The sequence below is a fragment of the Scyliorhinus canicula genome, chromosome 7, assembly GCF_902713615.1.
Source record: "Scyliorhinus canicula chromosome 7, sScyCan1.1, whole genome shotgun sequence".
Classification (NCBI taxonomy): Eukaryota; Metazoa; Chordata; class Chondrichthyes; order Carcharhiniformes; family Scyliorhinidae; genus Scyliorhinus; species Scyliorhinus canicula.
Window position 1 is genome coordinate 120,993,200 of NC_052152.1, and position 12,758 is coordinate 121,005,957.

At 41.4% G+C, this 12,758-nt stretch overlaps 2 protein-coding genes across 8 annotated transcripts in view; one reads left to right on the forward strand and one right to left on the reverse strand.

Moving 5' to 3' along the window:
* ap1s2 (adaptor related protein complex 1 subunit sigma 2) overlaps positions 1-4,860 on the forward strand; it is a 34,541-nt gene extending 29,681 nt beyond the window's left edge. For 3 of the 6 annotated variants that reach the window (XR_005461333.1, XM_038802831.1, XM_038802835.1), the window contains 2 exons: positions 2,992-3,000; positions 3,558-4,860. Coding sequence is in view for 4 of the 6 variants with exons in the window: in XM_038802831.1 (XP_038658759.1) it covers positions 2,992-3,000; positions 3,558-3,605 (57 nt within the window). In the remaining 2 variants the exon portion in view is untranslated. The remainder of the gene's footprint in view (positions 1-2,991; positions 3,001-3,557) is intronic. The other 3 variants (XM_038802832.1, XM_038802838.1, XM_038802836.1) reach the window with 2 other exon arrangements.
* Positions 4,861-7,083: 2,223 nt separating this feature from the next.
* Positions 7,084-12,758, reverse strand: part of zrsr2 (zinc finger (CCCH type), RNA-binding motif and serine/arginine rich 2) — a 65,749-nt gene continuing 60,074 nt past the window's right edge. For both annotated transcript variants that reach the window (XM_038802828.1, XM_038802829.1), the window contains 2 exons: positions 9,528-10,437; positions 7,084-7,446 (listed from right to left, as the gene is read on the reverse strand). In XM_038802828.1, coding sequence (XP_038658756.1) covers positions 9,530-10,437 — 908 coding nt within the window. In that variant the 3' untranslated portion in view covers positions 7,084-7,446; positions 9,528-9,529. The remainder of the gene's footprint in view (positions 7,447-9,527; positions 10,438-12,758) is intronic.

Consider the following 12,758-nt stretch of genomic DNA (forward strand, 5'->3'; position numbering starts at 1 on the left):
TTCATGGCCGCAATTCTAGTTATTAAATAGATTACTGTATTTGGGTCTGCATTTCTTGAAGTTCAGATGGGCATCTTCATACACAGCTGCATGCAGGAAGTTGGGTTCGTCCTCTTGACCAGTATGTCTAATCTTTTAATAATTTAATGGGATGTGGGTATCAATGGCTGGACCCGCATTTATCGCCCATCCCTAATTGCCTCTTTGGTGGTGAGCTGCATCCTTGAACCGCTGCAGTCCATGTGGTGTAGGTACACCCTCAGTGCTGTTAGGAAGGGTTCCTGGATTTCGACCCAATAACAGTGAGGGAACAGCGATATATTTCCAAGTCACGATGGTGTGAGATGTGTAGGGGAACTAGCAGACGATGGTGTTTCTATGCAGCTGCTGTTTCTCTTTTAAGTGGTCGTGGTTGTCTGCATGGAAGGTCCTGTTGAAGGGAATGAGGTTAATTTGTGACGGGTGTGCCATGTGTTTATTTCTTCAAACCTATTTAAGAATAAGGCAATGTTTGTAAATCTGATTAAAGTAGGTTAGAAATTGTAGGGTCAAATGCAGAAATGGCAGGCTCACATTATGACCACAGGTCCAAAGCACAACACATCCGGGAAAACACGGTGGCTCCACGGTTAGCACTATCACAGTGCCAGGGTCCTGGGATCGATTCCAGCCTTGGGTGACTGGAGTTTTCACTTTCTCTCCATGTCTGCCTGGGTTTCCTCCCACAGTCCAAAGATGTGCGGGTTAGGTGGATTGGCCATGATCAATTACGGGTTACGGGGATAGGGCAGGGAAAAGGGCCTAGGTAGGGTGCTCTTTTTGACCGTCGGTGCTGAATCGATGGGCCATTCGGCAGGGATGCTATGGAATTTGATGCTAATTTGAAAAGACACAAATTCCCAAATTGAGTAGAAATTGATAAATTACAACTTTGAGACTGATAGCAGATTGTATGCAAGTTATGTGATCCAAATACATTATGCTGATTCTTGCTGGGCTGAGTCTGAGAAAGCACATGAATAAATCCAATCTCCTGCACAATCTCCTCCAAAGAATGGGTCCACTCGCACATTATAGCCATGTTAAGAGACAAATACTATGATCTAATTGGCTGGCTTTAAACATTTCTTGATCCTTACCATAGAACTGATTAATGATACTTGGAATTTGCAAAACGGTTGAAAATTAATATCTCATAGCTCGCTCTGGCAGTGTCAAATTGAGTTATACATAGAAGATAGGAGCAGGAGGCCTTTTGACCCTTGGAGCCTGCTCCGCCATTTATCACGGCTGATCATCCAACTCAATAGCCTAATCCTGCCTTCTCCCCATAGCCTTTGATCCCATTCTCCCCAAGTGCTATATCCAGCAGCGTCTTGAACATATTCAATGTTTCAGTATCAACTACTTCCTGTGGTAATGAATTCCACAGGCTCACCACTCTGGGTGAAGAAATGTCCCCACATCGCTGTCCGAAATGGTTTACGCTGAATTGTGCAACAGTTAAGCACCTGGAATCTGATAAAAACATAAAAAGCAGCTCTCTCCTATTCCAATTTAGATTGTGTTCAAATTATAGCTGGAGTAATATTAGCTGAGCTTGTATCTCCAAATAACTTATCAAAAAACTGTCCAAAACGAATAAAGGGAAACATTTATAAATAGCTAATTTAACCTACTTATAAAACAGATCTTTGTTCATGGGGTATTTTCTTCAACTTTTGCTGCTGAATTTAAACTTGATAACTTTGGACAATTCACTCGTCAAGGAGATTATTATATATCCAATATAGTCATCCAAGATTTCTGGTGCTTTTCACTAGTTGCTAATTTAGAACAGTGCCCAGCTTTGGAGGTACTTTGAACTATTCGGCACTTCAGATTTTATTTTCAGCTCCTTCACTCCCATCTTTAAATCTAACTTCCAAATGTTCATATTCATGGTCCACCTATGTAATCACAGAGAAGAATCAGCCAACATAAAGGTACAGGAAGTATCCTTGAAATAAAATGTTCTCTTTTCAGCTGCGTGCGCCATTCACTATAACTGGGTAATTGGGCAGTTTACAGTCTGGAAAACCTTTCTGCTTAGAGGCATGTGAGGGCAACCTGTGGTAACTCTGTCCTCTGCATCAGTACTAAGCAGCTGCTTGACACCTTGTCACAGGCAACCTAGCTGAGATTGGGCACTCTATGGATTATCAGCAATTAGAGCTCATGTCTTTTCCAGTTGTAGTCTTACAACACCAGGTTAGAGTCCAACAGGTTTGTTTCAAACACGAGCTTTCGGAGCACGGCTCCTTCTTCACCTGAAGAAGGAGCCGTGCTCCGAAAGCTCGTGTTTGAAACAAACCTGTTGGACTCTAACCTGGTGTTGTAAGACTTCTTACTGTGCTCACCCCAGTCCAACGCCGGCATCTCCACATCATGTTTTCCAGTTGTGACACACTGCTATGTTAACATATTGGTTCACACTCTCAATCAGTGTAGGTAACTGGATAACAGTGCTTTCCATCTTCAACATGCTTAAACGTTTTCTGTACATGCAGATATACTGTTGCACTGTTTCTGGGTAGTGTAGCTTTAAGGATGTTTTTAGCAATCCTAAAATGGAAGACATTCAATCTGTTAATCCTATTCACTGACCTCATTATTTGGCACAAAAATGCATCACTATTCTGAAGCATATCTCCTTGAGGTTACTTATGAGGATGATTACTCTCCATTGCAATTATCATTTTCTTTGAAATTTAATTTTTTATCAGAATGGTTCAAAGGAAAGTGTCTTTGAGTTGTGACATCTTGTGAAATGCAGAATTGTTTGTGTTGCCACCAACCTTTGTTCTCTTCTCCCTCCCCTCAAATTGTGGGCATGAAGTAAATGAATTGAGCTGAGATATTAATAAGTGTAGATAACTGGATAACGATGATTTCCATCTTCAGCATGCTTATACTTTTTCTTTCTTGTCCTTTTGCCACACCCCTAATTAGGATGCCAAAGTAAGTTGTAATAATGTGTCGCCAGTGAATTCCAAACTTATTACCCCTTCTGAATAATACCCACTTATTCTGTTTGTGAAGTGTTACTGCATTTGAAAACCTTTGGTCTCGTCTCTTAGCTGATTTATCGACGCTCGTACACTGTAGTGCGTCTTATTAGATGGAATTGTGCTATCTGGGTTTGATCTTTCAGTTCCCTGTTGGAGGGATTAATCTTGGTCCGTTTGAGGGTGGGGGGAATGCAAAGTAAAAGCCGAACCCTCAGTGGAGAGAAGTCACAGCAGGTTGTTCGTTCATACCTCCTGAGTGCCTGGTTCCAGCGATAGACATTGCATTAAAGGAGGGTTTGGAGAAAATAAATGTTGAAATTGGAAAAGCAAGGCAGGTTTATTTTAACCGTTGCATATATGACACCCACAACATACCATCATTTTCATGTGACTCTCCTTATTTTCCCATTTTTATTTTTTCCTACTTTTTGAGCACGCAATTTGACTCCGACACTAGCTCATTGTGTTTAAATTTGATTACCAAAATGTTCAATTTTGCCTCCACAGGAAGCTGAGACCCCTCGTAGTGTGCTGGAAGAAATTGGACTCACATAAGTCGTTCGTTAAAGTGAACATTACCCCAAATATTCCGATCTAGATTTCACTGCTTTAATTGTAATGTATGGCTACTATTGCAGGATGCTTTCTCTTGTTTTATTTTGGTTAGCAGAACTTGCCAACATTTTTCATTGTTACAAATAAAAAGGGAAACGAGACATTTTTGAGCTCACAATCTGAGTTAAATGGAGGCTTGACAGGATTCCTTTTTTCAAAATGACAAATATTTCTGAGCAGTGCAACCATTTGCAGTAAATGACGAGCTGAAAGCTAACTGGTCTATACAAACTGTGGTTGGCTCGAAGAATTGGACATGTTTGTTATCCATTTTTGTTAAATGCAAGTTGTCCTTTTTTTGCTGGAGTGAAAATTCCTCTTCAGATTGATACATTTTTCTTTTGTATCTCACAGCTCAGTTTATGCTTGAAATCAATAGTTGACAATATACCAAAGCAAACCAGTGTTGATGACTATTTTTGTGTTTTGGAAACTAATTTATTTTTTAGATGCAGTTTGCAGCCTACATCCGTGGTCTTGGTTTCGCTTGTATCTTTAATAATGAAATCAGATTAATCTTCAAAAGGGTCACTCAGTGGAGCATGATGCAATATAAAGGGGATGAGGAAAGGGATTTAGTAGCAATCATGTAAAAATAAAATCAATTTCCAATGACTTAGAACAACGTTTGATACTGGTGTGGCATCTGCAGTTGTGAGAGCTTCACTTCTGGTATCTCACACAACTGCCCCTCATCAGAAGCTTCATTTGACATTAATCAGTTTACATTTTGAAAAGGTTTGAATTCATTATGAAACCGTATGTATTCCAAATATGTAAAAAGAAATCAAGGTATTTTCAGTTAACAAATGATTGTAGTTTTCAATGGGTGTGGGGGGGGGGGGAGTAATTTTGATTGTTTCTCCAAAACATTTTTGTATGTTCTTCAACTGAGCTTAGTCTTATGGTAATGATTTATTCAACATTGTTTCTTGTTACAAAAACAATCTTGTTCGTAAGGCCAAATCAGGCCATTCAGCTCGATAAACAAGTGTTCAAATTTCATTTTTGGTCAATTGCTCAACTAATTTGTGTTCTGCAAAAATGTAGCACACTTGTTTCTGTTTAAATGCTGCTGACCAGCTGTGTGATCATCCAGTGGTTTAACGTCTTCATTTTTCATGAACCCGGGAGTGTAAGTATTACAACATAAATGTACACCACAAAGTAATAAACGTTCTTTCTAATATAAAAATGTCTGGTTATCCTTTTGGAGATTGATCTATTTCTAAAGTAAATCTCATACTATAGAACCAATGCAACTGATTTATAATTGAAGTGTATTTCACTATAATTAATACATAACTATATAATGACTTGTAGATGATTCAGAGATTTACAATTTCCAGCTGGAGACTTGTAGCTTATGTGAGCAGATTTATTTCTATATTTGAAATAAGTCACTGGGATTCATTGCAGAACAGTAGACACGCGGTTGTGTAGACCTTCTAGTTCTGGTAACAATCATGGGAAGGATTTCACTTCACTTCAGGAGTTTATTAATGGCTCCTTATTTGCAGTGACACTCTGCCTTTCTTTTTTTTAAATTTTAGAGTATCCAATTATTTTTTCCAATTAAGGGGCAATTTAGCGTGGCCAATCCACCTACCCTGCACATCTTTTGGGTTGTGGGGGTGAAACCCATGCCGACACGGGGAGAATGTGCAAACTCCACACGGACAGTGACCCAGGGCCGGGATTCGAACCCGGGTCCTCAGTGCCGTAGGTGATAATGCTAACCACCGTGCTGCCCCACTGTCCCTTTCTGATTAGGTTACCAATTCTGCCTAAATGAAACTGGAAATGTTTTTCCTTCATCAAACTCTGGTGCATGGGTGTGATAGTGGAGTCGGACACTAGGAACTTTCAAGCGGTTATTGGATAGGCACACCAGAATGACAGGGAGTGGAATAGCTTGATCTTGGTTTCGGACAATGCTCGGCACAACATCGAGGGCCGAAGGGCCTGTGCTGTTCTATGGGTCTCTATTCCTTTGTGATGATTTCAAGAAAATTAGCCAAGTACATGAGAGAAAAGGGAATGGAAAGGCAGAGTAGTATATACCCAGAAGTTTGTATTCTATATAATCAATGTGAAAATCAACTATACTCATTGGTAGTTTTCCTGCTGCAAGTCACAAGAGCCCAGATTCAAGTCGACACCCCGTGAAGTACCGAGGGACTAGTACTGCCAAACAAGATATGAAACCAAAGCACTTTTTAATCCTCTGATCATTGGTGTCCTGGTCAATGTTTTATCCCTCAATCAACATCACATTTTGGTTATGATGCATTGTTATATGAAAAGTGGATGCTTATGGCCCATGTTATACCTATTTTCATAGTGTGCAAGGTATTTTGAGATGTCTGCTGGTTGTGAAAGGTGCTTTATAAATGCAATTTTATTCCTATAAATGAAAATTGCTTATTGTCACGAGTAGGCTCCAATGAAGTTACTGTGAAAAGCCCCTAGTCACCACATTCCAGCACCTGTCCAGGGAGGCTGGTACAGGAATCGAACGGTGCTGCTGGCCTGCTTGGTCTGCTTTAAAAGCCAGCAATTTAGCCCAGTGAGCTAAACCAGCCCCTGCACTATAAAGCATTTTTCACTTATGATTATTGTATTTCCTGGTGTAGGCACAACCACAATATTAAAAATCTCTTTGAAAATGAGAGTTCTCAATTTGGTAACCTGGACGTGCTCTTATATGTCAATACTTGCAAGAAAAGACTGCAGGACCATGTAAATAAATCTGCAAGAGTGTTGGCATTTTACTAACTGCTCTAAAATGAGTGATGGGCTATACATTACTGGATAGCTTCTCTGCTTCAGCCCCTGTTATTCCTGTGGATGGGGTGCACTGAGATCCAGAACATGCTGGTTATTGGCCCCAAAGCCCAGCCATTTGGTGGCACGGTAGCGTCACAGCTCCAGGGTCCCAAGTTCAATTCTCAGCTTGCGTCACTGTGCAGAGTCTGCACGATCTCCAAGCTTCCTCCAACAGTCCGAAGGTTAGGTGAATTGGCTAAAATTGTCCTTAGTGTCAAAAAAGGCTGGGTGGAGGTATGGGCACTCTTTCCCAGGGCCGGTGCAGACTCGCTGGGTCAAATGGCCTCCTTCTGCACTGTAAATTCTATGATTTACATGGTTCGTCACGAGTGTGACTGAATACAGTTCCAATAGCAAACTCAACACATACAATCTGATAAACCCTAGAACTCCTCCCAGGATTGTGGGTGTACCTACACCACATGGTTAAAGGGCAATTAGGGATAAATGCCAGTCTTGTCAGCAACCCTGCATTCAATCAGGAACTAAATAAAACATAGAATTTTGAACCACCAGGTTGATGTAATACATGTCCTTTTTTGAGCAAGGTTTGAGAAGAGTGCAATGGAATTTGCAAAATTCAAAGTAGTTACAAAAGAAAAAGTGTATTCTGGCTTTACAAAATTAGACATATATACAGTATGGCAAAAATCTTGTTTAGGGTGCATAATGCAAATATTATACACTATACAGTTATCCTGATTATTCTTCAGTCAACATATAACTTAAATACTGTTTGACCACATCAGAAACTAGGCCATGAAGAACTTTAATCTAAGACTTTAAATACATGTTGCCTAGAATATCAACTGATTGTTTAACACCATTATCAAAACAAATACAAAACAAAATGTACATTAAGGATGGGAGCTTATTAAAAATGGAGCTCGTCCTTGTGCTCATTTTCTTGATTCTGCAGCTGATGTTATTTCATTTTTCATAAAGCTTAACTCTGAAAAATACATTTAAAAAATTACCTTCCAGATACAAGTGCCTTGACTTTATTACAAGATTTGACATGACCTACAACTCTCAGCAGTCAGAGCTGCTCATTGAATTATTTAACAACTTGGTTCACTATCAGCAAGGATTCTGTCTGTGGGAAGAACAGCTATACTTAAGCCGACAAGTTCCTTATCGTCAAGTATCTGTTCAACTCTTAAAATTATTTATGGAATCCGCTTTCATCACCTTGGCACATGGCGTGTTCAGAGCCCAACAAACCCATCAACTCTCTGGAATTCTTTGCCAATGATTTTAAATCGGTGACCTCTGATTTATTGACCCACTCATTGCAGGGAATAGTGTTTCTCTCGATTCCCTAACTCCAAGGAGAACAACCGTAACTATTCCAAACTCTCCCCATAATTGACATTCCTCTGACCCTTTCCACCATCTTCACATCTTTGCTGAAGTATGATGTCCACAATACTCCAGCTGAAGTCTAACCAATGATTTGGAAAGTTCTGATATGATGTGCCTCAAATAACCCATTTTTGTAAACCACCATATTAACTTGTAGTCAATTTTAAGGATTTTTGTAAATGGACAGTACGGTCTGTTTATCTACACTTATCAATATCCTGCCATTTATAGTGTACTGTCTTTCCATATTAATCCTTCTACAGTGCATCACATTACCATGTTTAATCCCAGGCTCCTGTCATGTTTTTCTGAAGCTTCTAACTAACCTCACCGCTATACTACATTGCCAAGTTTTGCAGTATTTCCAAACTTCATAATGCGGCTGCATTTTCCAGCACTCCACCTGGATGAGATTGCTAACAGTTTTAAGGTGGAACGCTGTGCTGGGCAAGCTGTCGTGGAAGGATGACAGGCAGTCAATTATTAATTGAGGTTTGTCTGAATTCAATTTCAAGGAGTGGACTCTATTTAGCTCAATCTGTTTCCGATGGTCATTCTTGAAACACTCGCCTTTTCTTTCTCCATATTAAAGAGAAGGAAAGGACTGAGTGCAGTGTGACGTGACTACCACTCACTATTGTGGGAAGCAGTTGTATCACCTATTACAACTAGACCCAACAAATAAATATACACTCAAGATAGATGGATTTCTTAGATAGGCTATGCAAGAGATTAAAAACAAATCTCCACTGAATCCCTACAGTGAACAAGGCAGCCATTCGGCCCATCACGTCTGCACCCTACCTGGGCTGGCTCTTCTACCCCATCCCCATGACCCAACCTAACCTGCACATCTTTGGACACTAAGGGGCAATTTAGCACAACCATTCCAGCTAACCTGCCCATCTTTGATTGTGGGAGGTAACTGGAGCATCTGGGAAAAAAAACCACGCAGACACGGGTAGAACATGCAGACTCTGCAAGTCGCCCAAGGCTGGAATCAAATCTGGGTTCTTGGCGCTGGGAGGCAGCAGTGCTAACCACTGTGAACCGTGCTTCTGAAAAAGTTCTTATCGTTAAAAATGAAACTGTTCATGGAGGAATGAGATTCCTTCTGAAAAAACTTTCTAATGCTACTGAAAACACAATTCTGAGCCTCAGGATATTTGATCTGGCGCCCCCTTAAAATTCCATGGTTCAGTCTTGCTTCTGATTAAAAGTTGGGTTCTGCCTGGGATTCTGAGCAAAGATGGACAGGTGAGGTTGGGATTTTTTTTCTGGGGTTTGTGGCCTAAGAGAGGTCCTGATGAATGAGTCACCCACCCTGCTGTGAACTATTGGAACTGGTGGTACAAAAACACACACACAATGAGAATCATGGTCTAGTATCCTTGGACTTAACCTGCCAATGGCAAGTTTTCATTATTCATCGCCAAGGTGCCCTTTTCTGGCTGCCACTCCCACCCATCTTGTTGATGCTCCTCTGTCAGCCCCATTGAAGCCCCAAAACTGTGATTTCCCCACCTTAGCCACCAACCCTTGATCCCCAGTATTGTCACCTGACCATCAGTTAAGGTTACCTGTCTGTGTCCTGGATCTACTGCCTCCCTTGTCCCCAAGATGAACAGTACTGTAGCATTTTGCCTAACAATGTAGTAGAATAGTTACCTTCAATCATCTACAGCTTCTGTTTCAGTTGTGTCTTCCAGTTTGGCAGGCACTGTTGAATCACTTGCTGAGCTCTTTGTACTTGGAGAAGTGGTAAGGCTTCTTGCTTCAGGATTGTCCATGGAGACTTGGGTGTCCTTTTCTATTGAACTAGCTGGAGAGTTTCTGGGCTCACTTTCCGGTCTTTTTGTTTTGGAGTCTTTAGATTTTCTTTCAGACTTGCTCTTGGCTTTCTTCTCTCTTTTTGCTTTCTTTTTACTTCTTCTGTCCTTGTTTTCAGACTCTCTCTTTTTTTTCCTGTTCCATCCATGAGGACTTCTACTTCTAGACCGTGGCTTACTTTTACTTCTGCTTCGTGATCTCCCTGTCCCCAATCCCTTGCTGCCAGACCGATCTCGGCTTCTCCCTCTGCTTCTGCTTCTGGATCTAGATTTACTCCTGCTCCTTGACCGCTCTTCACTTCTGCTCCTTGATCTACCTCTGCTTCTTGATTTTCTTCTCTCTTCACTTCTGCTTCGAGACCTCTGTGACCTGCGCATTTCTTTACTCCGGCTTCTACGATATCTCTCTCTGCTTCGTGACCTTTTCCTGTCCTGACTCCTACTCCTGGACCTCTGTGACCTTCTCCTATCTCTGCTCCTGCTTCTCTTTCTTTTCCTTTCAGAATCGCCAGATCTTCTCTGTGTTTTGTCTGGACTACAGCTATACCGCCTCCTATATCGATTGTGGTAATCATGACGATAGCTTGCTCGTTCACGTCTCTCATAGTATTTATGAGAAAAGGATTTTGTTCTGTCAGGTGAGATGTAAAGGTCTCTGTCAGCCTCCCAGAACTCACTATTAGGATTCCTGAACACATGAAGGAAATTGCAGTGTTTCCCTCGGGGGCATTTGCGTCTTTCATAAAGTCCTGTTAAGCAAATTAATAAAATCTTTACAAAATGTAACTCGCTGCTGAAAACATTCAACAAGCAATAATCAAATTATTCCAGCATGTGATATCTGTGTGAACGTGTGAAATGGAAGAACTACACTAGAAGCAAATGCCCAAGAACTCACGTTGCCAGATGGATTAGCAGATTCAATTAAGCAAATTTCAATTGTACATCAATAAGAATTATAGAAGGCAGCTATTTAGCCCCTGTCCGTGCTGGCTCCGTGCAACAGCAACTCAGCTGGTTCCACTCCCTTGACCTTTCCCAAGGACCCTGTATATTTTATTCTTTTGGCTGCTTATCAAATGCCTTCTTGAAAGTCAATTGAACTTGCTCCCACCACACACACACACACACACACACAGACAGTGCATTCGAGATCCCCTCCACTCACTGCATGGAAAATTTCTCTTAGTGTCTCCATGGTTTCTTTTGCCAGTTCACTTACATCTGTGCCCTCTGGTTTCTAATCCTTCCACCAATAGTTACGGTTTCTCTCCCCATCTACTCTGTCCCGATCCCTCATGATTTTGATCACCTCAATCAAATCTCCTCTTCCATGAGAACAGCCCAAACCTCTCCAATCCACCCACATAACAGAAGTTTCTCATCCCCAGAAGCACTTTTAAAAAAGATCTTATTGGAATTTTTGCACTTATAATATCCAGCACGGTAGCATTGTGGATAGCACAAGTGCTTCACAGCTCCAGGGTCCCAGGTTCGATTCCGGCTTGGGTTACTGTCTGTGCAGAGTCTGCACATCCTCCCCGTGTGTGCGTGGGTTTCCTCCGGGTGCTCCGCTTTCCTCCCAGTCCAAAGATGTGCAGGTTAGGTGGATTGGCCATGATAAATTGCCCTTAGTGTCCAAAATTGCCCTTAGTGTTGGGTGGGGTTACTGGGTTATGGGGATAGGGTGGAGATGTTGACCTCGGGTAGGGTGCTCTTTCCAAGAGCTGGTGCAGACTTGATGGGCCGAGTGGCCTCCTTCTGCACTGTAAATTCTATGATAATCCAAATTTTGCAGAATACAGAAACAATAATAACCAACACCCGGACCTCCCCGGACAGGCGCCGGAATGTGGCGACTAGGAGCTTTTCACAGTAACTTCATTGAAGCCTACTCGTGACAATAAGCGATTTTCATTTCATTTCAGGTATCACATGCTGTCACTACATCTGGAACAGTGGTCCCAGTTCTATCTTTTCCCAACGTTATTGACATTAGTGTGCATAATAGTTTTTTCTAAGAAGTATTCCTATTGGGCTCAATGTTTAGTAATAAGAGTTACACACAACTTTACATAGGTATTTACAATTATTGCCAGGACTCTTTACATTGTTTAGAATTACATTCGCTTTGCTGGGGAGAGGAAAGTTCTGTACTCCCTTGAGTTCTCAGGGGAGGTTATAGTCAAAAATCAAAAAGGCGACAGTACAAGGTAGTGACTGAGGGGGGCTCAGTGAATAGGCACAGTAATACTAAAAGGAATAAAACTGGAAGTAAAAACATTAATGGTAAGCGAAGCGGCAGGTTGTTACATGGGTCAACGACAAGGAAATTAGGAGAAAAGTTAAGAGAAATATAACAGGAGAGGTTACTGATCGGGTGTTAAGATTCAAACAGAGGTAAAAAAGCCAACATAAGTGTACTTACCCGAATGCACGTAGTATTCGGAATAAGGTAAATGAGTTGATGGCGCAAATCATCGTGAATGACTATGATTTAGTGGCCATTACTGAAACATGGTTAAGGGATGGTCCACGACTGGGGAGTTAAATATCCATGGGTATCAAACTATTCGGAAGGATAGAGTGGATGGTAAGGAGGTGGTAGCTGTTATTTAAGGATGACATCCGGGCAATAGTAAGGGATGACATCGGTGCTATGTAGGATAAGGTTGAATCCATTTGGGGGGAAATCAGGAATAGTACGGCGAAAAAGTCACTGAAAGGAGTAGTCTATAGGCCACCAAATAGTAACGAGATGGTGGGGCAGGCAATAAACAAAGAAATAACTGATGCATGTAGAAATGGTACAGCAGTTATCATGGGGGATTTTAATCTACATGTCGATTGGTTTAACCAGGTCGGTCAAGGCAGCCTTGAGGAGGAGTTTATAGAATGTATCCGCGATAGTTTCCTACAACAGTATGTAATGGAACCTACGAGGGAACAAGCAGTCCTAGATCTGGTCCTGTGTAATGAGACAGGATTGATTAATAATCTCACAGTTAGGGATCCTCTCAGAAGGAGCGATCACAATATGGTGGAATTTAAAATACAGATGGAGGGTGAG